This window comes from Pteropus alecto, unplaced genomic scaffold (assembly GCF_000325575.1).
Source record: "Pteropus alecto unplaced genomic scaffold, ASM32557v1 scaffold25, whole genome shotgun sequence".
Lineage (NCBI taxonomy): Eukaryota > Metazoa > Chordata > Mammalia > Chiroptera > Pteropodidae > Pteropus > Pteropus alecto.
In genome coordinates this window covers 360,781-388,211 of record NW_006441955.1, presented here as the reverse complement: position 1 = coordinate 388,211, position 27,431 = coordinate 360,781, and the positions used below count along the sequence as shown (strand labels likewise).

The window sequence follows — 27,431 nt, the reverse complement described above, 5'->3', positions numbered from 1 at the left end:
AAGAGTACCAAAATTAACATTACTCATAAACTAATAATCCTATTCTAGAAGAGCTCAAATCCAATGGGGAAGCCAAATAGAAACTAGTAATTATGATACAATGTGAAAAGTATAACAAAGTGCTAAAGGAGCGTCAAAGATGGCTCAATTCATTACATGGGAAAATCTACCAAAAAAAGGCTTCCAACAGAAGTGCCATCTGGTCACTGAAAATAATATTATATGATTATCAGCCCTTGACCAAGACAGTCTTCCCCTCCTAAAGTGTGCACAGCTCAAAAATCTTCAACTAGTCCTCACTATCTAAAAAATTAGGTAAAAAACAGAAGATAAAAAAAATTCCTCTTCTTGGCATTCAAGGCACACCATAACACAAACAAATTTCATCTCCACTACCAACTTAATGTAATCTTAGCCTTCCAATGAGAAAGAACGACACCCTGTTTCCTGAACACATCCCAACCTTCTCCATCTCATATTTTTTTGTGGTTAAAGAGGAATACAATCATCTATTTTATAAGATTGTTGAAAGGAATAATTTAAACAATGTATATCAATGCTTCTTAACCTTTTTCAGTATCTCTAATGACAGAGTAGAATGCGCTCTGTCCAAAATTTTCTGCCACAACTTGGTTTCTTTAAAGCATGGTGTTTTGTTCTTAAAATACATAAAGATTAACCAGATGGATTAATTAAAAAAAGGCAAAAGATTTACGATATTGACTAAAGAGTTAAAGAGTTAATGGACCATGGAATCTAAGCTAAAAATGGAGGAAAGATTAAAGGACATGAAGAAATTAGAAGGCTCTAACAGAGGCGCTGATAAGCCTAAGAACTGGTATACTTTAAGAATAGTTAAATGAGAGAGCCGAAAATCTATCAAGTTGCAGTGAGGAAGTTACCCAGCATTCTAATTTTAGTAGGGGAACATTTAAGACATATGACAAAGCACGAAGAATGCTCCTAAAAGAAGTGCTTAAGTCGACCAGAAATGATGATGATGAGGTCAAGTAACTGTGATGCCAGGATAGTGGGAGGATCCACAGCAGTTGCTGAAGACAAAGATAATAAAGACCATGGCAGGAGTTGGGAGGAGTAGGAAGACTTAATGCCTGATAACAGTACCTAACACAAAAGGGGAGGAGTAGTTAGGAGGTTAGTAAGTACAGCAGCCAGGAAGGAAATGGTTTAAACATATGAACTGATAAGAAAAATTACTTAATGGCTCATATTGAATCTTGCTTCAAATGAATTTGACTTATAAATGATGCGGTAATTTAACTGAAATCCCTATTTTATAATTGGATAAACCAGGACCTCAGAAGGGGACGTAACCTACTCAGAAATTGTACAGTAAGAACTTGAATCCATGTTTCTGCTAGAAACAGAACAGATGGAACAGGTTTTTCTGTCCTAGAAAGGACGAGTAGAACATTTTCATCAACTTCTCTAGTATACATTAATTTGATACTATTAAGACTATTTGGCAACGACTAGGTAAAAACTAGAAAATCGGCATAAATAAATAAAATTACTAAATTCTCAAAATAGGTTGCATTTATGCATATTCTCAACAAAAATAGTCCTTTTATTTTTCAGAAAATGAATAAAATAACTTATGACTATGTGAAAAGCTGTAAGGAGCTTTACATGGTAAATAAGCCAAGGTAAGCACAATGAGAAATTAACTTTTGTTACAAACCTAAGTCCTGAAGGCAGATCTCAGAGGGGACATTTTCACCAGGCCTATCACAGTCACTGCATAAGACAATGCACACAGCACAAAGCACAGAACCTGGAACCCCTATAGTTCATGGGAGGTTCTTGACAAAGAATTATTTTTTTATTTGTTGCTTAAATGGAAACTCCACCAATCAAGTAAAACTCCTCTGAAATGAGAAAGCTTTTTTATAAAGAAAAACTATGCTCCTTAGGGAAAAAGACAATGATTTCCTCAATATACTCTATTTTACAATTAGCATACATTTATGGTTAAGATTCCTCACTCAAACATCATAGGAAATCAGTTTTTCAAAAGTAATCCCCCTTTCATTTATTTATTCTACAAGTATCCTCTATGTACCATGTGCTATTTTGGGTTCTAAAGATATAAACAACTGTTAAGAAAATAGATAAAAATCAAAAATAAAATATTCCCTGACTTCTTAGAACTTACATTCAAGTTGGTATAGGCAGACATTAAAGAAAAAAAAAAGAATACATAAAAGATATAGTATGTTAAAAAATGACAAATGCAATGAAGAAAAACAAACCAGGTAAAGAAAAAGAAACTTGGTAGATTTTTTTTAGTTTATTTATTTAAATTAGTTTCAAATTTATAGTACATTGGTTTGACATCTGTATAGTTCATAAAAAGATCCTCTCAATTGCTCCCTCCCTCCCCTGGCCCTCCACCTAGCCATCATATTAATGCTAACTGCATCCCCTCTGCCATGCTCCCCATCCCATGACCAACCACCAACTACTAATTTGTACTTCTTTAGCCCTTCACTCCTTTATCCCAGCCTCCCAATCCCCCACGCCCTACTGTTCATCACCAAACTGTCGTCTGTATTTGTGAGTCTGTTTCTGATTAGTTTGTTCTTTTTGTTCCTTAGATTCCACATATAAGTGAAATCATATGATATTTCTTTCTCTGACTCAGCATAATAACTTCTAGGCCCATCTATTTCATTGTGAATGGTAGGATTTCATTTTTTTAATGGCTGGGTAATATTCCATCATATATATAAACCATAGTTTCTTTATCAAATGATCTGTTGATGGGCATTTAGGTTGCTTCCATATCTTGGCTATTGTAAATTGTGCTGCCATGAATACTGGAGTGCATAGATCTTTATGAATTATTGTTATGAAGCATTGGTTTTCTTTGGATAAATACCCAGAAGTGCAATTGCTGGGTCAAAAGGTATATCCATTTTTAATTTTTTGAGAAACCTCCATACTGTTTTCCATAGGGGCTGTACCAATTTGCAATCCCACCAACAGTGTATTAGGGTTCCCTTTTCTCCGCATCCTTGCCAATACTTGTTGTTTTTTGATTTATTGATCATAGCCATTCTGATAGGTGTGGAAACTTGGTAGATTTTTCATGCTAATTCGATATTTAAGATATTAAATGTATTGATTAAAAGGCTATTCTAGTATTAAAGCAAAATACATACTTTAAACAGGCACTAAATTCCCTTGTGAAAGTATTATTTAAAATAAATAACCTAAGTTTACTCTCCACATATGATGCACATCTCCTGCCCAGTCCAACTTATCACCCTACCGCCATAACTGTACAGGCACGCACAATCAAGCATACTCACATAAAGAACCAGATTTAGAAGCTAAATTCTCCCCCATTTAAATACAAAACATTGTCCCAGGACTGATTTTGCTCTGTAGCTCCTCAATATAACAGCTCATTTATTTTACAACTCTCCTAACTTAAAATCAATCTGACTTTACGGCCTTGCCACTCTGAACGTGCCTGATCTCATCTGATCTCAAGAGCTAAGCAAGGTCGGGCCTGGTTAGTACTTGGATGGGAGACCACCTAGGAAGACCAGGTGCTGTAGGTGCTTAAAAAAATAATTAATTAATTAATTGATTAATTAAAATTTTAAGGAATTTAAAAAAATTAAAATCAATTCGATAATGCTATCTTTTCAAAAGACACAACATACTTTTTTAACACCCAGAAGCAGAGTAAAATAAACAAAACTACATGTAATGTCCAAAGACTAAAGTATCTTATTAATGAAACATGAATTTGGAGAAGTCCAAGTAAAAGGAAAGAAGAAAATGAACAAAAATGTTAGACGTTAAAATAACATGAGCAACTGTAAAAGTCCTCATTTTGTCAATTTAACTTGAGTTATGGTATACGCTGTCAGAGAAGGTTTTCCCAAGACTTCTTACATGAGAAGCCACATATAAATTCCATTGATTCGTTTAGATATTTGCTCAACAAACAATTAGAAGTTTACTATGTACCAGGTCCTGCATCCTCAGAACTGGCTCCCTCAAGCAGCTTACACTCAAGGGAGATAAATAAATATTTTATTCCATTGTGTTACATTCTCAAAATACAGACAGATTTTCCTTCCTTCAACAGGGACAAAATATAAGGCTATACTCAAGATCAATCCAAGCAAAACTTCTGAAGTCCAAGAGAAGCTAAAGATCAGAAACTGTAAGGAATAAAGTGAGTGAAACTAACATTACTTGACCCAAATTGGGTTCATAAAGTCATCACTATCAGAATAAAAATTCAGTGTTTAAAATAACTAAGTCCTAGCCAGATCAACAAGGTAAGAAAAGGATATAAAAGGCATACAGAACATAAAACTGTCCTATTTGAAGATAATATGAATGCCATGTAGAAAATTTCAAACTACAAACAACTCCTAAATAAGTGATTTTTACAAGCTCCAAGAATCAATGCACAAAAATCGACAGTATTCTTATATACTAGAAACAAACATCAGAAACTAAAATATAAAATACAATACCATTTATAATCACCAAAACAAAATTTTTTCCATTTGACCTCTCTTAATCTTCAGCCCCACTTGAAAGGAATTACCAAAGCTAAGGGACTAAGACTGCTGCTACAAGGAGCATGAAAATCAAGGAAATTAAATACTTAGGTATATAAATCTAACAGCACATATACAAAATATGTATACTGAAAATTACAAAATGCTGATTAAAGAAAACAAAAAAGATCTAAATAAATGAAGTGGCATACTGTATTAATGGGTTAGAAACTAGAATAGTAAAAATGCCAGTTCTCCCAAAACTTATCTATAGGTTTAATGCAACTCCTATCAAAATCTCAGCAAAACTTTTTGCAGCTATAAACAAACTTACTCTAAGGGTAGTCCTATAGGTCAATGGAACGCAATCAAGAACCCAGTAATAGACCCATACTAATACGTCCAATTTATTTTTGACAAAAGCGTAAAAGTAATTCAATGGATGAAAAAGAGACCTTTCAATAAACTGTGCTGTACATCCATAAGTAAGATAGATAAGTCAATCAATCAAGAAATCAATCTCAATCTACAACTCACACCATATGCAAAAATTAATTCAAAATGAATCTTGGATTTAAATGTAAAATTAAAAACTATAAAATATTTATAAGAAAATACAGGAGAAAATCTTCAGGACCTAGAGATGGGGGTAGAATTCTTATACATGACCCAATAGCACAATCCATAAAAGAAAGAAATTGGTAAGTTGAACTTCACCAAAATTAAAGACTTGGCCCTGCAAAAGACTGTTAAAAAGGATGAAAAAAAAAAAGGTAGGTAGTGGGAGAAGATATTTTAAAACCACATATTCAACAATGAATTTATATCTAGAATATATAAAGAACCTTTAAAATTTAATAGTTAAAAAAACAATCTATCAACAAACAGGTCAGTGAATAAACAAATAGTGGTATAGTTATCCAATGGAATACAACTCAGCAAAAAAAGGGAAAGGAACTATTGGAATATGCAGCAATTTCCAAGGGTCTCAAAAGCATTAGGCTTAATGAAAAAAGCTCGTCTCAAAAGGTTACAGAGTATATGGTTCTATTTATATAATATTCATGTAGAGAAGAACAGATTAGTGTTTGCAAGGGGATAAGGACAGGAATGGGACTACAACTATGCAGCACAAGGGAGTTCCTTTGTAATGATGAAACAGTTCTGTATGTTGATTGTGGTAGCAGTCATTACACAAACTTATTCATGGAATCAAACTGTATAGAACTGCACACATACACACATACACAATACATATAAATACCAAATAAGGACTGTAACTTAGGCAATTATATTGTACTGATGTCAATTTCCTTGTTTTGATATTATAGTACAGTTATATGTCACCATAGGGGGAAGCTGTTCGTGGGATTCTAAGTACTATTTTTGCAACTTCCTATGAGTTTATAATTATTTCAAAATAAAAAGTTAAATAAGCAAGACTAAACTTGCTTAATTTCTACATTTTCATTTTACTGTTTCTTATATATGCACTCTATTTTGTTCCCAAGATGCCCATACATCTGAAGAACTTCCTTTCTGTTTGGAGTTTTGTACCTCTTTTGAAAAACAGTCCATTAATTGTGTTTGCCAGGAATAATCTCAGTCCCTCAGCTCAGGTAATTCATTTCAAGTGGGGCTAAAAATTAAGAGAGATCAATGGGGGGAAAAAAGTAAGTGAAACTGCAAAAATTACTGTCATTTCTTTAAATCTAGGCAAACGTTGCACTGGATGGAAAATCAATTAACAGCACTTTATGTATTTTGTTTATTACAATGTAAATTTTATACCATCAAAACAGAAAAATTCCCAACAACTTTGAAAACCAGAATATTCTGTATTCCTTTGTAATCTGCTTTTAGAATAAGTTTTGTTTTTCCCGTTTTTTTAAAGGATAAAACTAAGTTTATTAAAGACACACATACTCGCATTCCAACAGACAGGCCACAAGAGTCCTTTCAACCCAAACACTGATATAAATAATTCAAAACTTTTAGAAACTAGAAATTCTATCATTAAATTCAAATTCCTAATATATCTCCCATGTCTTTAAAGGACTAGATGACTTAAAATTAAAATGATTTTCATTGTAATAACTGCCCAAAGTGATTACGTTAGTGCAAAAAGAAAGCTAGGAAATCAATGACTTGAAAAATGAAAACATAAGAGAGAGTAGTACATTTACCTCCAGTTCCTCTTGATATTCCAAAACCCTTTTTAACAATTCATAGAGCAAGTAGACAGAAAATCAGTAACGATAAAAAAAAACCCGAACAACACTATCAACTGACCTGACCTAAATGACATTTGTAGAGCACACACAGTACAGCAGAATACACATTTTTTTCAAGTGCACATCAAATATTTACCAAAATAGAGCATACTCAGTGCCATAAAACAAGAATCAATATATTTTAAAAGATTCTATGGTGACTGACTACCATAAAATAAACTAGAAATAACAAAAGTTATATGAAAAATCTCCTAATATTTGAAAACTAAATAATATACTTATAAACAACTCATCAAAGAAATCAAAAGGAAAATAAGAAAGTAGTTTAAACTGAATGAAAATAAAAACACACATGTCAAAACGTGTAGAAAGTAACTAAGTAGCACATACAGAGATATGTTTAACACTAGTTGCCTGTTTTAGAAAAAAGGACTCAATTCAGTGACTTCAGCTTCCACCTTAAGAAACTAGAAAGAGTAAATAAAATGCAGTTTAAGCGGAGAAAAAGAATTAGTAAAGATGAGAGCAGAAATCAGTGAAATATAAAACACACATATAGACATACAAACATAATAAACGAAATAAGAGAAATCAAACCAGAAGCTAGATCTTGAGAAAATTGATAAACTACTGTTCAGACTGATTAGGGGAAAAAAAGAATAAAAAATTACCAAGATCAGGATGAACAATTCTATGCCAAGAAGTTCCATAATTTATATAAAATAGATAAATTACCTTGAAAGGCATAACCTACCAAAAATTCCTCAAGAAACATAGAAAGTCTAAATATCCATATATGTCTTAGATTGAAATTGTAGTTTGAAAACTTTCCTACAAATAAAACTACAGGGTCACCAATAAATTCCACCAAGCAAGTCAATTCCAATAATATATTAAAAAGATAATACAGTATGACCATGTGGGGTTTATGCCAGGTATGCAAAGTTGGCTTAACATTTAAAAATTAACCAATGAAAAAAATCAATACAATTTGCCATGTGGCAGGCTGACTCTGCCTGGCCATTTCCTGCTCAAACAAGTTCATTCCTGACTGTCCCCCTGCCCCGCTTCCAAGGACTCTCCGGCTGGCATCAGTTTCCTCATAGCTTGCCAACCAATCAATGTACTTTCTTATATCTGTAGCTATGTAGAAATGACAAGACTTTATAAAACTGCCCATTATGTTACAATTGGGGCTCAGCCTCTGGATAAGAATCCGCTGAGCCGGTGCTGGCATCAATAAACATTGCTTCCCGCTTATAGCCTCAGTGTCCCGTCTTTCTGTTCGAGAATCCTGCAACAGCTATATTATCAGACTAAAAAAGAAAAACTTTTAATATCTCAATACATGCATTAAAAGCATTTGACAAAATATATTATCCATTCCTGTTAAAACTCTCAGCATACCAGGAAAAGAAGGAAACTTCTTCAACTTGATAAAGGGTGTCTACAACAATTCTAGAGTTCACATCACACTTAACTAAGAAAGATTGAACGCTTTCCCCCTACGATAAGGAACTAAACAAGAATGCCTGCTCTCATCATTTCTGTTCAGAACTGCACTGGTGCTTCTAGCCATTGCAATAAAGCAAAGCAAAGAATGAATAAACAGCATTTGTATCTAAAGGACGCAATGGAAAGGAAAAAATATATATCGTAGAACCTACCTCATAGGACTAATGTGAGGAATAAATTAAATAATAATTATGAAGCATTTAACACATCAAAAAAAAGGAAAAAATACAACTGTCTTTATTCACAGATGACGTGATGATTTACATAAAAGAATCTAATATAATCAAATAAGTTATTAGAACAAGTAAGTTTAGCAAGGTTGCAGGATACATGATAAACATTGAGAAATCAGTTGTACTTCTTATACACTAGCAACAAGCAATCAGAAATTGAAAATTGTAAATTACCTTCAAACATTATTTAATCTAATAAGTATTATGTGAGCAGTCAAAACAGTTCAAATAGCTATATTGCTGGATAAAATCTTAATTAAGTTAATTAATTAAACTACCTATTAAAATAGTCATCTTACAGAATGGTTCTAGGTCTTTACAATCCCAAGCTTAACTAAAAGAAATGTCACAGTTAATGTCACAAAATAGTTATAATAAGGAAGATTCAGAGATAGTTTATAGTAGACATTACAAAGAACAAAGTCTCCCATTGATTGCTTCTGATCTGTTCCTCCACCAAGCGAGCAGTCAGGATATTTTTTTCCCCCTCTTTAATTCCCGCCCCACCTTCTACCCCTGACCTACGGATGTCCCTCCCTTTTAATAACTGGATCTCTGAAGGCGGGGCGTCTCCTCCCACATGCTCGCGGCACGCACCGGGGGCCTGGCACCTCCGGGGGTCCTGGCACCTCCGGGAAGCCTGGCACCTCCAGCGCACTCGGAGGCCCCAGGTATGGTCCGTGGCTCCACCTGGGGCGCAAACTCTGTGTATAAAGCAGACGTGCTAACCACTACACTATGGAGCCACCTCCCCGAGCAGTCAGGATATTAGTGAACTAGGCAAAAAACAGAAATCCTCAAGAATGCCATGAGAATTGTGATAGAATATTTTAATAAAATATTTTTAATACATAAAATCCAAAATTTCAAAATTTCCCCCAGTTCAGAGCTATACCCTATACTAGTTGCCAAGTGTAAAGATGCAAACAAGACAAATGAGTTTTATTTTCAAATACAAACAGGTAAATAAATAAAAGTATAATTAGAAATATTGTTAAGTGCTATGAAGAAAACAGAATACGTGATGGGAGAGAAATAATGATGTCTGAGATAAAATCTGAAAGTTAGTCATGAAAAGATAGGCAAAAAACATATCAGATGTAGGGCAAATAAACTGCAAAGGCTTTGTAATGGCAACAAGCTTTCAACGTTCTCAACAGAAAGAAGACCAAGACTGATTGAATACGGTAAAAGGGGGCTTGTTGTATGAAATGAGTTCAGAGAAGCAGGCAAAGACCAGATCATTATAGTACTTGGTAGGCTGCAATAAGGAGTTTAGAGTTTGTGTAGTGAGAAGCCACTGGGTAATTTTAAGCAAGAGAATGACATGGCCTAATATATTATTTTAATGTATTACTTTCTAAAAAATTTTTTTTTAATATTTTAATGTACTGGCTACTTTGTGGGGAATGATTTTAAACAGGTCAACAGAATGTGGAGAAATCAAATAAGAAGCCACTGGAACTGTTCAGACTAGAGAAATAGGGGCTTGAACTAGGGTTCTAGCAGTAAAGCTTGGTGGGGGGAAAGTATATAGATTCAGAGTATATTCTATACAGGCCAACTAGACTAGCTCTTGGACTGAATATGAGGTGAAAAACAAAAGAATCAGGGATAGCATCTTTTACCAAGATTGTGGCTCCATTTACAAGATGAAGAATACTAGGGAAGAAATGTCTATCATTTTAGACATGTTAAGATTCTATTCTCTTAACTAATTTGCTTCTAAAGAGTTAAAAACAGTTTCTTTATTCCATACTCACTAGTAGCAACCTTCAAATGGTAGACCTCAAATACCTTTTCTTCTTCAGAAGAGTACTACTTTCTACTCTTCCGTATGTAAAACCACAGTCTAGAGAGCTGACTGAACAAAGTCAGTGTTAGATGCATCTGACTGAGGAAGGGTGATCCTCCCTCAAGCTTTGTGTGCCTCACAAGCATCATAGTGAAAACATGAAGAAACTCTCTAGCAGCATAGCTCTTATGATATAAACTGTATAGTCTTTTCTATTAAAGTGAAATCATCTTCTTTTCTGCTTTCAATGGTTCAAGCCCACTAAAGAGCATGCATAACTATAATTTTACACAACATTTAGAACCCATTTGTACTTACTCTATCATTTTAATTTTTTATCCAGTAAAATGTGGTTTTGTTGGGGGAAGGGGTACAAATACCTACCTATTTACTCTTTTTCATGATGTCCTGACAATACATTCATTTGGTAACTTCTGAATGCTGCCTCTAAAGGCTGAAAATGTCTTCATTAAGAGAGAAGGAGGCTGCCTATACAGAGGTAAATCAATTAGAAAATTCCAATAAATAGCAAAGCCCATATTACCACAATCACAGAGCCCTGCCCAGCTGATGCCAAGGAATGTTCTGAAAATCTATTGAAATAACAGAAGAGGGAAAAAGTATACTTTATATAGGCACGTGTGATGGAACAGAGAAAACACTGGAATCAGAAACAAAAGAATCCCAGTCTATTACTTGTTAGCAATACCATCTGGAGCAAAATTCATACTGTCATTGAGTAAAAACTCAAACTGCTCACCACACAACAGCCAATAAGTCAAGTAACAAGGAGTTGGGACAAGGAAAGCGACTTTATTTGGAAAGCCAGCAAGCTGAGAAGATGGAAGACCCTAGTGTCCTAGAGAACCAACCTGAAAAAGTACAGAATTCAGTCTTCTTTTATGGCAGGGGAAGGGGGAAACAGGAGAGATTTGAGTTCAGGAGGTGATTGATGAACGCAGACATCTGGACATCAGCAAGGGTCCAAAGGGGATGGTGAAACTTCTTTGCTTTTGGTCAACAACTCCAGTTGCAGTGATCTCAGTTATGAAGTTCCTATAAATCTTTTGATAAACACTCATTATTTTTGTACATAATTTCCTTATCTCTGGGAGGTAGTTTCAAGAAGGGAGGTTGTTTCAGTAATTCCTAGGATACAGGTTAGAGTCCCTTAATGATTAGCGTATCTATGTGCAAGACTAAGCAAAAGTTGCTGATCGACATGTTATGGTAACTGGGTAGGCTCGAACAAAATAGAGTCAGAAAGACTATTATTTTATTCTATTACAATCACACAAAATAAGACAACAGACAAATATCCAAATATATCAGTAATTACAATAAAAGTAAACAGACTAAGTACTTTAGTTAAGACAAAGATTGTTAAGCTGTATGACAGGATAGATAAATGAATAGTCTGGGAAATAAAGATTTTTTAAAATAATACAGTGTAGCAAAAATTATAAGAGTTTTACTTTCTAATAATGTAGAAAAACTGCTTGAAAACAGACATATTCAGATATGGCTGATGGAAGGTAAACTTAAAAATAATAATACTTATTAAAATAAAATATGCATATAACCTTTGGCTCAGGAATCTCATTTTAGAGTATATCTTAGAGAGAGAGGAAAAATCAATATGTATGGATATGTGAATATAGATATCTATTGTAGCATGTTTGTATACCCACTAAGAGAGGAAAAGGTGAAACCTTTTGGTATAGTAACTTTTAGAATCCCTTAAAGCTTTGAGTTTCACATATCTCAATGATTCCCAAACTTTGCTGCATATTAGAATTGACCTAGGGAGTTTTTAAAAATCCTGATCGCCAGGTCATACCCTATACCAATTAAATTTGAATGTCTGGGATTGGGAGCCAGACATCAGTGTTTTTAAAGATTCTCAGATGATTTCAATGTACAGCAAAGCCTGGGAAACAATACTACACTTGTTAAAAAAAAAAAGAGTCTATTACCCTGTTTACAGTTGCTAGGTTTAGCAAATAAAAATGCAGGATGCCCCCTGCTCTAACATTCCATTTTCTTATTTGGTTTTATACTAAAACAGTTATTCAGAAAATTAGAGATTAAATGTTAAAGGAATAAGGATATCAGACACTCAAAAACAATTCATTTTGCAAATGTTTACAGAGAAACCACTACATGCCACACACTGTACTATGCTCTATAATCCAAGTGTAAAGAGAAACAAGCACTCAAAGACTAGAAGATAAGAAAAGAATGTACACAATAATATCATCACCTACTAGAGTTTACTATGTACTGAGCACTGTTCTAAAAACTTTACATATACAAATCCATTTGATAATTAAAAGAAAAACAGAGTAACTATAAAAATATTTTAGATATTTTTATTCCCATTTGACAAAGAAGGAAAAGAGTTATAGAGTTAAGTAATCTGCCCAAGGTAATGCACAGTGGCAACTGGTTTAAGCACTCTTAATCTTTATTCATATTCTTGGAGTCTACCACCTATATGTAATAATAATTTTTTTCTACCACCTAAATATAGTAATACTAATGGTATACCACCTATATATAGTAATAACTGTGGTACAAATAAGGTTAAGCAACTGTTCAGATGGAGGAGTCACAGAATTCTTCACAACAGAAGGAATCATTGAGCTGGATCTTAAAAGGCACACAGAAGTTGACCAGGACAATCTAAGCAAAAGGAAAAATACATGTGATTCCATATAAGACTCTAATAAAGTCACATCAAACACTTTGATTTCCCACTTGAAAACAATTTATTAAATGAAGGTTAAAGAACAACTGCTATTTGCTACTTATTTTTCAAAAGAACTCTAACTTACATTTTACATACATAAATTTAAAATTAAGGTATAATAAATGCTATAGTTACATGTATTTTAATGAGTCAGAGAACTGTGAAATAACAGAATTTTTGAACTATAAGAGATGGTTTCCAGGAAAATCTCACAAGTAGGTTTATTTAAAAAATTATCAATGCTTTGATCAAAACTGTAATATGATTCAACATAAAGCAATTCATAGTCAAAATTATGTATAAATAAGCTCAACGATCATCCTCCGTACCCCAAACTACAGGATCATTATGAACTATGTCAACAGGCTCCCTTGTCCTCTTTTGTCCAGATGAGTTCAGCCTATAGGTAGTATTAGCAGGAGGTCAGAGAAAGAAAAGAGGGTAAGGATGAGAATGGGGGCAACTTATTCTCCTGCGTTGCTCCATGCAGGGTTATGTTAGCCTGGCTGCATCCCACTACCATACATCATGCCAATTGTCAGGTTGCCTTCTACGCACGGCCCCCACTGTCTCTCAAGTTCCAAGCATCACATCCTCCCCTCACTCCTCAACCCTAGGTAGCGGCACCAGGTAACTTATTAAGCATAAGGTAATATGTGTATGTTGACATTTTTCTACACTCTGCCCATATTCCTTTATTATAATCTCCTAATTTGTTGTTTCCTGCCAGGACCCTAACTAATATGTGGAATAAATGTATTTTCATCTTTATTTGCCTACTCGAAAGAAGAGAATTTCCTTTCAACTCACAGAGAAATTGTGATGTAATCAAAACAAAGTAAAACTCTCTCAATATGTAATCCTGATCAATAAATCCAGCCAGAAGATGCAACTGAAATAATCCAACCTGCCAGACTTTTCTCTCCACTTACTTACAAGTCTTGAAAAAGACTTCAGAGTCAGATTTGCCTGGTTTTTAATTCCTGCTCTAACATTCACTTACTGTCCTACAGCAAAGTATTTAACTTGGTTTTGTTCGCTCTTGTATTCCAGGCACCTAATACAGTGGTGATACATAGTAGGTGCTTCATAAATATTTATGGGATAATAGACAAATGAACAAATTTCTGCAGGCCTGACTTTCTTCACCTGTAAAATAGGATAATTATATCTACCTCACAAAACTCTAAAACAAAATCCAGTGAATATTAATTCTCTAACTCAACTCAAATATCTAATAGTCCTATTATTTATAAGAATATACCAATATCATACTTTTAATATCTCCTCAACACTGTCATGTATGCATAGCAATACATGACATTAATGGCCCAATTAAAAGACTTTCTATACAAGATTTAAAACAGGGAACAGAACAAAACCTGTAGTTATAATTTTTAACTGGTGATTTAATACTATTTTGCATATATAAAACTTGCATAAGCATTCTATCATGTATCCTAAGCTTCAATAAATTCAACATGGTATCTTTCAAGAGTGGCAATCAGTTGACCAATTTATCTTAAAACTTTTAATTTTAAATGCCTTTTTAAAATATGAAAGCCACCTTTTCTAAGGTTGTACACCTTAAATTCTTTAAAACGTTTAACAATCCAAGATAAAATTCAGCTCCAAATTTGTTCAGGCAAAACAGTATGTTCTTTTGCTTCTCTATTAAGGATGCTCTTGAGAAGAAGAAACTAGGCTGCTAACATTCTATTCAATCTCACAAAATTCTCTCAACTTTTATTTTTAAATCTCTTACAAAACATTACTCTCAAACATTTGAAAAGACACTAGGTGGCATTAGAAACATGTTCCTCTTATGAAAACTATACAGTGAAAAGGACAGCAATTCTCAAGTTAATAAGCAGAGAATGCATTTAATCTAAACTCCTAAAATCTTACTGAGTTGAATACTTAACTATCTTATACTTTTTGCCCTTTCACACATTAATTTTTCATGCTTCCCTACATTCCTTTTTGTTCTCTGTACTTTCATGCATGATTAATCCACAGCTTCCAAATCCCTGTCTAAAGCTCTAAAACTGATCTCCTTTACTCTAGATGTCTATCTCAAACTCTTAAAAGGATATCTAACAAATGGACAGCCACATGCAAAAGAATGAAGTTCGACCTCTCCCCTCTATTTGACATCATACACAAAATTAATTCAAAATGGATCCGTGAAGGAAATATAGAAGCTAAAACAATAAAACTCATAGTAGAAGGCATAGGTGTAAATTTTCATGACGTAAGATCTAGCAAAGGATTCTTAGATATGAGACCAAAAGCAAAAGCAACAAAAGTAAGAAATAGATAAATTTGACTTAATCAAAAATTGTATGCATCACATAAAAAAAATACTTAGGAATAATTTTAACCAAGGAAGTAAAAAATCTATACTAGAAAAATTATGACACTGAAGAAAGAAACTGAAGAAGATACAAATAAATGGAAGCATATACTGTGCTCCTGGATAGGAAGAATTAACATTGTTAAAATATCCAAACTATGCAAAGCAATCTATAGATTCAATGCAATCCCTATCAAAATATCAATGGAATTTTTCAGAGAACTAGAACAAATAATTCTAAAGTTTATATGGAACCAAAAAGATCCCAAATAACCAAAGCAATCTTGAAAAAGAACAAAGTTGGAGGTATGACACTACTCGAAATCAAACTATACTGCAAGGCTACAGTAATCAAAACAGCATAGTACCGGCATAAAAACAGACACATAGGTCAATGGAACAGAACGCAGAAATAAACTCATGTCTACGTAATCAATTAATCTATGACAATAGAGGCAAGAATAAACAATAGGATAAAAACAGTCTATTTAATAAATGATGGTAAGAAAACTTTTTGAAGAAATACATGCAAAAAAATGAAATTAGACCACCTTCTTATACCTTATACAAGAATAAATTCAAAATGCATTAAAGACTCAAATTAAAGACTCGATACCACAAGTCTCCGAAAAGAAAACAGGCAGTAAACTCTTTGACACTGCTCTTAGCTATACTTTTTCTGTTATATATCCTTGAACAAGGGAAACAAAAGAAAAAATAAACAAATGGAACTACATCAAACTAAAAAGGTTTCGCACAGCAAAGGAAACCATCAATACAAAACAAAAAGACAACCTACCAATTGGGAGAAGATAGTCTCCAATGATACATCAATAAGGGGTTAATATCCAAATTTAAAAAGAACTCATAGAACGAACACGCACACACACACACACACACAAAACCAATCCAATTAAAAGATTGGCAGAGGGCCTGAATAGACATTTTTCCAAAGAGGACATACAGATGGCCAACAGACATGTGAACAGATGCTCAACATCACTAACCATCAGAGAAATATAATTAAAACTACAGTGACACATCACCTCACACCTGTCAAAATAGCTATCACCAATAAATTAACAAGCAACAAGTGCTGACGAGGACATGGAGAAAAGAGAACACTTGAGCATTGTTGTGGGACTACAGACTGGTGTAGCCACTATGAAATACAGTATAGAGGTTCCTCAAAAAATTAAAAATAGAACTACCTTATGACCCAGCAATTCCACTTCTGAGTATTTATCTGAAGAAATCCAAAACACTAATTCGAAAAGATATATGCACTCCGATGTTCACTGCAGTACAACTTACAACAGCCAAGATATGGAAGCAGCCTAAGTGCCCATCAATAGACGATTGGATAAAGAAGTAGTACATATATACAATGGAATATTACTCAGCCATAAAAAAAAAAAAGAAAGAAATTTTGTCATTTGTGACAACACAGACCTAGAGGGTATTATACTAAGTGAAATAAGTTGCAGAAAAAGACAAATACCATATGAGCTCACAGGTAGAATCTAAAGAACAAAAAATAAACAAACAAATGGAAACAGACTTATAAATACAAAGAACAAACTGATGGTTGCCAGATGAGATTGGGGTTACAAGGCTGGGTGAAAAGGTGAAGGGATTAAGAAGTACAAATTGGTAGTTACAAAATAGTTACAGCATAGAGAATATAGTCAATAAAAATTACAATAATTATGTATAATGCCAGGTGAGTACTAGATCTATTGGAGGGATCACTTTGTAAATTACATAAATGTCTAACCACTATGCTATACACCTGAAACTAATATAAAGTACTTAAATAGACATAGACATTTCTCTAAAGATACATAAATGGCCAAAAAAAAGCACACGAAAAGATGCTGAATATCGTTAGTCATTAGGAAAATGCAAATCAAAACCATGAGATACTACTTCACATTTACCAGGACAGTATGATTTTAAAAACAACAATTTTTTAAAAATAGAAAATATAAAGTGTTGGCAAGTATGCAGAGAAATTTAGAACATTCATACATTGCTAGTGAAAAACAGTTTGCAATTCCTTAAAAAGTTAAAGACAGAATTATCATATGACCCCTCAATGCCATCCCTAGGTATATACCCAAAAGAACTGAAAGAGGTACTCAAACGTGTACATGTACACACACGTTCACAGGAGCACTATTCATGGCAGCCAAAAGGTGTAAACAACCCAAATGCTATCAAAAATTGAATAGATAAACAAATTATGTTATATACATACAATGATATATTATTCAGTCACAAAAAATAATGAAGTATACTGATACATGCTAGAATGTGGTGACCAACCAAACATCATGCTAAGTGAAAGAAGTCAGACACAAAAGGTCACATGTTATATGATTCCATTTATATGAACTATCTAGAATAAATCCATAGATACAGAATGCATAATATTATTGGTCTCCAGAGGCTCAGTGGAAGGGGGAAGGGGAAGAAGGACTAAATGGGTTTATTTTGAAAAGATGGAAATATTTTACAACTGATTAGAGGTGGTATTTGCACAATATTGTGAATGTACTAAAAACTACTGAATTGTTCACTTTAAAATAGTTAATTTTACATTATGTGAATTTCATCTCATAAATTATTTTTCAAAGGGTATCTATACCAAATAAATGATCTGTCATCAATATGCTAAAAATCATACCCATTAATTTCCTCTCCCAAACCTGTACTTTTCCCTGTACACCCAATTACAATTAAAGGTACCATAACCTATCCCAAAGTGAAAAACTGGAACCCATTCTTATTTCTTAATTCTCTTTTACCTAATCCAGCAGTTTTCCATGAGTGTAAACTATGTTATAAGTAATTGCTACTATTACTAGTTAAAGTACCTAAAGGCATGAAGAAAAAGATTAACATTTAGTTCATATTTAAAACAAATTTTGGCACTATGTTACTTTACATGGATTGTTTCATTTTGTCCTAATAACTCTATGAGGAAAGTCCTATAATTATCTTGATTATAAAGATGAGAAAACAGATGATTAAAGAGGTTCAGTGACTTCCCTAGGATTATATGATTACTAAGTGGCAGGATGAGGACATCGAACACAGGTCTACAGCCTGAGCTAGTATTTATTTCTTTTATAAAGTAGAAGGCATTCACAACCATTTCATTTGCATATATTTTCTTGAGTAGGAATGAAAAAGTAGAAATGGATAAGCCCATAGGAGTTGACTACAAATATCACTTATCATGACTTCTAAATTTCTATCTCCAAAGAGGTAGTGATATTCTATAAAATCCCAAAACAACAAACCTGTTAATATCTCTTTAAGAGTTAAGCGCTATTGTTTGACAACTCACCATTCCACCCCCTTGTACACACACTTCAATTTGTCCTGACCCTCCAAATTTTTCTTTTTGATAAATCAAACTTTTTCTTCTTATGGCTTGTACTTTTTGTGTTCTATGAAACCTTTGCCTCACCCAAAATCACAAACATTTTCTCCTATGTTTTCCTCTACATGTTTTATGATTTTAGCTCTTATATTTGGTCAATTATCCATTTCAAGTTAATTTACTCCTTGACCAGCACGGAGTAAAGGTCAAGGTTCATTTTTTCCTCGTGTGAATTATTTGTTGGAAAGATTATCTTTTCCCCATTAAATTATCTTGACAGATTTGTCTATTTCTGGTCTTTCTATTCTGTTCGAATGATCCAAGAGTCTATCCTTACACCAATGTCACACCACACACTGTCTTGATTACTGTACCCTTTATAGAAAGTCATAAAATCAGGTGGGGTGATTTCTTCAACTTTTATATTGTTTTTCAATATTGTGTTGGTTATTCTAGGCCCTCTGCACTTCAATATAAATCTGAAATAATAATCTTGTCACTTTCTGAAAAAGACTGCTTGATTTTGATTGGGACTGTGTCAAATCTATAGCTCAACAAAAAGAATTTACATCTCAATATACTGAGTCTTCAAATCCATGAACATATTATATCTCTCCATTCATTTAGGTCTTCTTTAATTTCTCTGAGTAATGTTAGTAGTTTAAAATGTACTAGTTTTACATATGATTTCTTAAATTTATCTTTAATTATTTCATATTTTAAGCTATTGTAAATAGTAATAATTTTTAAACTTCGATTTCTAATTGTTCATTGTATAGAGAAATACAATTGAATTTTACTTATTTTTTCATATATTGATTTTTGTAGAAAACATACGAAAATAAGAACCACAGAAACGGAGAAAATATTTAGAAAGCACATATCTGATACAAAACTTCTATCTACAATATACAAAGAACACTTAAGACTCAATAACGAGGCAAACAACCAAAAATTTTTTAACAGACAAAAGATTTGAACAGACACTTCATCATAGAATATATATGAAGTGGTAAATAAGCACACAAAAAGTAATTAAACCTCATCAGTCATCAGAGATATGCAAATTAAAACCATAATGAGATACCCCTACACATCTACTAGGATGGTTAAAATTAAAATGATAAGATCTAGTTCTGACAAGGACGTGGAGCAACTGGTGGTAGATATGCCAAGAATGCCACTTTAGAAAACAGTTTAGCAGTTTCTCATAAAGATAAACACACACTTAACATACATCCCAACAATCTCATTCCTAGGTGTTTACCTAGTAGAAATGAAAGCATAAATCCAAACAAATACTTGAACACACACTTTCATAGCAGCTTCATCCATAACAGGTAAACACTAGAAACAATCCAAATGATCGTCAACTGGTGAATGGATAAACAAAGTTTGATATACCCAGGCCAGTGATTGACAAGGGCTGAGGCTGAGTGGGGAGAACAAACTGCAAAGCAATAATAGAGAACATTTTGGGATAACAGAAATTTCTATACCATGATTTTCTATATCTATACCATGATTGTGGTAGTCGTAACATAACTTTATACATCTGTGAAAATTCATCAACTTGTATGAGTAAACTTTATTCTATGTAAATTATACTTCAATAAAAGTTATTAAAATATATAGATATTTCCAACTCACAGAAAATGCAAAGCTACAGCTGCAGAAAGGTAAGAACGAAAGACGAAAAGGGAAGTTGCTGAATTTGGAATCTCTTTACAACACAGAAATAGGCAAAACAAATATCTCCTTGAAGCCATATGTAAAAATTAAAAAATAATCACAACAGTTAAGAATGATGAATCCAGCATCCATTTATGATAGAAATTCTCAGCAAAGTGGGAATAGAGGGAACATAATAAAGGCCATATATGACACATCTACAGCTAACATCATACTCAGTGGGGAAAGGCTAAAAGCATTTTCCTTAAGATCAAGAACAATACAAAGATGCCCACTTTCACCACTTCTGTTAAAACTGTAATGGAAGTCCTAGCCACAGCAATCAGACAAGAAAGAGAAATAAAAGGTATCTGACTTGGAAAGGAAGAAGTCAAATTCCTGTTATTTGCAGATGACATGATACTACATATAGAGAATCCTAAAGATTTCACCAGAAAACTGTTAAAACTGATCAATGAATTCAGTAAAGTAGCAGGATACAAAGTTAATATTCAGAAGTCAGTTGCATTTTTATACACCAATGATGTGTTGTAGGTTACGGTCACCTTTCAGTAATTAGCAAAAGGGAGAATTTGTGACTTGGGACCAGGTTGTGCTGAATGGACTGTCAGGATGATACAAGGTTGGTGCCATTGACCCAAATTTCTATCATAAATGCTTTAAAGGGATGACAGTCTTGGTGCCGTGAATCAAGTCTTCCATTCTTCCTCCTCCTAGGAGATAACAGCTTGGTTCTGTGGGCCAAAGTCTTAATTTTTCTTTCTAAAAGTAATTGAATTCAAGTCAAAAAAAGTAATTCTTTTACAAATCCACAAGTATAAAAGATAAATAAGCCAATTTTTTAAGTAGGCAAAGAATCTGAATAGACATTTCTTCAAAAAAGATATAGAAATGGCCAATAATCACATGAAAAGATGCTCAGTGTCATTAGTCATTAGGAAAACGCAAATCAAAACCACAAGATACCACTTCAGACTCAGCAGAATGGCTAAAATCAAAGACAGACAACAGCAAATATTGGTGAGGATGTAAAGAAATCAAAACCTTTAGATACTGCTAATGGGAATGTAGATGGTACAGCAGCTTTGGAAAACAGCCTGGCAATTCTTCAAATGATTAAACATAGCATTACCACACGACTCAGCAATTCTACTCCTAGGTATACACACAAGAAAAATTAAAACATGCCCACATGAAAATTTGTAAACAAATGTTCATAGTAGCATTATTCATAATAGTCAGAAAACAGAAACAACCCAAATGTGCATCAAACTGAGAAACAGAAAAAATGTAGTCTATCCATACAATAGAATACTATTCAGCAATAAAAAGGAATGAAGTACTGATACAGGCTACAACATGAATGGACCTTGAAAACATCCTGCTAAGTGAAAGAAGACAGACATAATAAGCCACATATTATATGATTCAATTTATATGAAATGTACAGAATAGGCAAATCTATCTTAGCAAAAAGTAGATTAGTGGTTACATAGGGCAGGGTAGGAGGGAATGGGGTGGAAGGATAAGAAGGCAACAGATAAAGGGTACAGGGATTCTTTCGGAAGTGATAAAAATGTTCTAAAATTGACTACCAGGATGGCTGCAGGTATCTGTGAATGTTCCAAAAGTCACTGAATCATACAGTTTAAGTGGGTGAATTGTATGCATCATGTGTGAATTATATCTCAATCAGTTTCTTTTTAAAAAATAATTTAGGAATACTCTACTTCAGTTTGTATAGGCTAGGACTCCAGCAACCTCAATTCAGGTGTTCCCTCTGCAACTTTAAAATGAAATATTCAGCTTTACCTTACTGGAAGTACTTCTAAAAAGTGTGCATGTTAGAATCCCATATAATGCCTTAAAGAACATAGAAATGCCTGAGATCACTCACCCTAGACCCACTACATCAAAATCTCTATGATAGTACATGGAAGCTATGAATGTGTGTGTGTGTGCGTGTGTGTGTGTGTGTGTGTGTGTGTATATACATATATATATGTATGTATGTATGTATACACACACACATACACACACATATATATTTTTTTAAGTTCTAGAGGTTAAAGGAAGGAGAGATGGAACCTTAACAGACATGTTGAGAACAAGTGGAAAAATTTGAATACTGTCCCTATGTTAAATGCTATTATTAAACTGAAATTAAACTTTTGGATCTGATCACATATTGTGGTTATTTAGGAGACTGCCCTTGATCTTAGGAGAAATACTTAAGGGTGAGGCATTGCAATGTCTGTAACTTGCTTTTAAATGTTTTAGGAAAAAAAAATATTTATATATATACACAGATAAAACAAATGTGGCAAAAGATAAAGTTACAACCAAATTGGTCAATCTAAGTAAGCTTATATGGGTATTCATTGTACCATTCTTTCCACTTTCCTGGAGGTTTAAAATTTTCAAAATAAAAAGATGGGGAGGGGGAAAATTTCACAAATGATCCTGAGTCACAAACTTCAGGTCTTATGAGAAAATGTTTTGGTCCAAAAGTTAACTTCCCATCTGTTGTAAGAAGACTTTTTCCCCTAACCCCACTTTCCAGAATGGACAAATAAACAAGACTTTCTATTCTCTATGTGCCAACTCAAAAGATTTATAATCCCAAAAAGTAGATGAGATAATATTTTTATAGAAACAAGTTTCTGTTATTGTATCCTGAAAATTACTAGTGTGCCTTGCTCTATGGATAGAAAGAAGAGTGTTAGATTAGCAGAAAGTCAATGGGTACCTTAAGCGAAGAGACAGAGCTACTGAGGGTAAAAGGATACAAGATGCAGTCAAAGGCAGAAAACAATCTGCCCAGACTACACAGCTTGACCTTTGTTAGGTCCTATCACACAAAGCCTAGATAATGAAAATGTTCATTTTTTTATCTAACACATAGTGAAGTGCCCACTATGTACAAAACAGGTTCTCTATCCTCATGTACTAAATATGTATACCACAGAGCTGTACACAGAAGCAACGTGACTTCACAAGATTCTATAAGAAAGCTCTTCTCAAGAAATTTATTCATTAAAATAACTGAATCTTTTTCATAACTCTCAGCACCAGTAACAGCATAAGCAAACAATCAGAATATATTCAATTAAACTCCTCCATTCTTTTTCTATACTTCACTTTGAGAAATAAAACTATCCAAATCTTAAAAAGGAAAACAATAGATGTAACAATGGCAAATGACAATCAAGGATTTGTTCATAAAGCAAGAGACCATCTTTACTAATACTTACCAAGCCGGCAGTAAGAGAAGGCGCAGACTGTCCAAGGGACTGGTTCCTCATTCGAACCAGGTTTGATGCTTCTCCTGAAGACTGCCAAGTCACCTGTCCCACACTGCTATGTACACTGCTGGACAAGGGGAGCAGCTGCTTACCTTCAAACACAAAGTTTGAAAATATTTGTAATTATTTATTAATTAACAAATTAAAAAAATACAATATCAAGTGGATAAAAGTATATTGATTCAAAACAAATTGAAGTTCTTCCACATCCATTTTAGAATCTGTAGCCCTTTAAAAATTCCAACCTGATACTCAATCTAGCATCTAGGAGTTTTCTAGTCTCTTTCATCCTACTAGTTTCTCACCAACTCAATGCAACATGAGTGGAGCTAACAGACCCTCTTAGACAAATTTGGCCCTTAGGTTTTCAGAAGACAAACACTGTCTAAATCACTACTGCTCCCACAAGACTTCATGTGTTCAAGCCAGGACTGACTGCCTTAATCCCATTGAAAGACTACAAGAAAGTCACTTGTAAAGACTGAGTATCTAGAATTGCAATGGCTTTCAAACTGAAGTGCAATTCTTATTTCAACCACTTCCCTCACACCATTCACACTGCTGCTAGTGATCTAACCAAAACAAATGTGGTAATGTTACTCCCTTCCTCAAAAACTTCTGATGACTCCCTATTGTTTAAAGAATTAAACCAAACTTCTAAAATACTAAAAGGATTCTCCATAAATCCAGATTATCTTCCTAGCCTCATCACCTTCTACTCTTGCATACCCATTCACTCCCTGAACTTCAATATCATGCCCTACACTTTCACCTGGCTTTATCTTAATCATCCAATTCACCTGAAAAACTGCCCTCTTCCTAGCAAAAGCCTATTTGTCATGGAAATACACACATAAAAAAGGTATGAGCAAAATGATGTTTTGGTTTTGGTTCTGCTACTACATACACACCCTTTTATTGTAAATAAAATGTGATGAAACTTATTTGGAGGGTATTTTAACTTTAATATGTTTAAAGTTAAAACATATTAACTTTAAACTTATTTGGAGGGTATTTTAACTTTAATATGTTTGGACTGAACATTCCACTTATAGAAATGCAGTATTAAAAAAAAAAAAAGACCAGAATGTTTACCTTATCAACACTCACCATAATAAAACTAGAAATAAATGTTCACTACAAGTTAAAGAAATTATAATATCTTCACATAATGAAATACTGAACCCATCGAAAATATTGAAGCAGCTCAACATATAATCGAGAAAAATGTTCAACATTTCCTATTGAGCGAAAAAAGCAGAAAGGAAGTATGTACCATATAATTCTATTTTTTATTTTTAAAATAAAAAGTTTGTATATATTTATATAAATGTTTAATGTATATTTAAATATAGTATACATAAGTGATTTGGAAGGAGGGAAACAAGAAAGTAAAGATTGAGGACTTTTCACTTGCATAATGCATGTTTTTTAATTCAAATCTTTCTAACTAGCACATTTTACTTTTTTAATCAGAAATATACAATATTTTTTGAAAATCTAGTTATCTTCCATGTCTGCTCTCAAATGTATGCTTAATTGAGAAGTCTTTCCATACCCTCCACATGCACACGCACAAAATAATGGTGCTCTACTCAAAACTTTCACAAGCCCAGAGTAGAGCCCGCATGCTTTCTTCCCTTCCTTCTGCAAATGTTGCCAAATTCTCTAGTTGATCTGGCTTCTCCTCATCGATATATGCCAAAAGAAAGCTAGCTTGTTAACTTACCTATCCACATATATAAAGGCTAGTATCATATCTCTATCTTTCTTCAAAATAAGGGTCTGCCAGATGAAAAGGCTTACACAACTTCAGAAGACACCCATTTGAACATATACTAGTCAGGGCTTGCTTGAAGTGTACCAAGGACTGCCAAGAATTTGAGGAAAACAAACAACATAAAACAAAGAAAAATATGCACAAATGGAGCAACTAACCCTCTGGTAAACAAATAATTCAGAAAAAAGAAAACTTTAAAATTCTAATTAATATTCTTACAATGATTCGAGAGCTACTGTATAAAATATTCCCAGTTAGAGATGGCTGACTGAGCATATACTTTTTATCTTTTGTCCCACAGGAAACTATTAAAATGAGAATAAATAAGTAACAAATAAACAAACAAAGGCTATAATGAGAACGAGGGGATGCAAGAGCCAGTGAGGGGATGTGAGAGCCTATAAAGGGATGAACAAATTATTGCTGGGAAAATCTAAAGCAAACAGGTGAATCATAACCTGTGGAACTAGACAAAGAAAGACACAAGGTATCATAAGCATAGAAGAGGTTGCAGTTAAATGGATTATCAGGCTGCCCTGCAAAATCTCAGGTAAGTTCAGTACTCAGAAATGCAAAATACCTAAGAGAACTTAAAGTAAGACATAAGGCTGAAATCAGATTAACTGAAAAGCTAAAGTCAGAACAGCCAAACAATCATATTCACACACTGTACCACCCAGCAACCAGGCCACTACTTCATAGGATAGAAGTGATATAGCATCTCAGAGCAAAGCAATGAATTCTCATTGTCAGGTGCGCAAAAGAAAAAAGAGTTGATTCCGAAACAAAAGAAAACTTAAAAAAAAAAGTTTTTAATCCAAAAATCAAAACTCTATTTACTCACAGAGAATTAGAAGATAAACACATATTTAAAAGAAGAATCCCGCTGGCGACCAAATCAAAGTTATGACAGAAACAAGGAGCAGCAACAAGGAAAAATCACCTGGGATCTAGAGGAACAAGGCATACAACTAGGGAGAAGTCCAAGAAAACACCCTGCAATGGCAGAAGGTAAGATGGCGAGGACGCGGGGCTGCCTGGTCCTAGCAGCTGAGTGAGACAGAGGCTGCGGCAACGGCAGACTCCTCTTAAAGAGGCCGCATCCACGAGCAGATTGTCACAGTGATGGACCTCCTTGCTCTAAGTACCAGTGCCAATTTGGCTGCACACAGGGGCACCAGGGACTTACAGGGAGACATTGTCGAAGTGAGAGCCGAGGCAAGACTCATTGGGTACAGAAGTGCCGGCGATATCCTTTGTTTCCTGTTGAGCCCTCCTCCCTCCCAGTGTGCTGGACACAGAGCAGCCTTAACCCTGACGTTATCGAACTGGATAAAAGAGCTTGCTCCACCCAGAGGATTCCCTGAAACCCTGCCTCCCCCAGCTCGTGGCTCCAGCCTAGCCACATCCAGGTGTATCCTCAGCAAGTCAGGCGCTCCTTGCTGAGACTCACACTGGTGGAGGCAGCTGGCCTCGGTTTCTGGTGTGACCTTTTGAGGCAACTATAAGCACAGTATCTGTGGATTGCTTGCTGAGTCTTAACAGGTGGCCCCGGAGGGGCACAGGCTGGGGCTAAGTCTGACCTGCAGCTGCACCCCTCCTAGGACTGTGCCCCTGGACACCTACTTCACAAATCCACACTAGTAAGATCGGGAGACTTAGGAACTTTGCTTAGTACATAGAAACAGACACAGAAAGATAGCCAAAATGGGAAGACAAAGAAGCAGAAACCATGTAAGAGAACAGAACAGAGATCCAGATATAATGGAGTCAAGTAATCTAACAGATGCAGAGTTCAAAACACTGGTTATAAAGATGCTCAATGAAC

General features: G+C 34.2%; 1 protein-coding gene and 1 pseudogene across 4 annotated transcripts in view; one reads left to right on the top strand and one right to left on the bottom strand.

Moving 5' to 3' along the window:
* MAST2 (microtubule associated serine/threonine kinase 2) overlaps nt 1-27,431 on the bottom strand; it is a 172,956-nt gene that overhangs the window by 118,755 nt on the left and 26,770 nt on the right. For all 4 annotated transcript variants that reach the window (XM_015595180.2, XM_025051926.1, XM_025051925.1 and 1 more), the window contains one exon: nt 23,773-23,915. In XM_015595180.2, coding sequence (XP_015450666.1) covers nt 23,773-23,823 — 51 coding nt within the window. In that variant the 5' untranslated portion in view covers nt 23,824-23,915. The remainder of the gene's footprint in view (nt 1-23,772; nt 23,916-27,431) is intronic.
* LOC112485843 lies at nt 3,472-3,590 on the top strand (annotated as a pseudogene).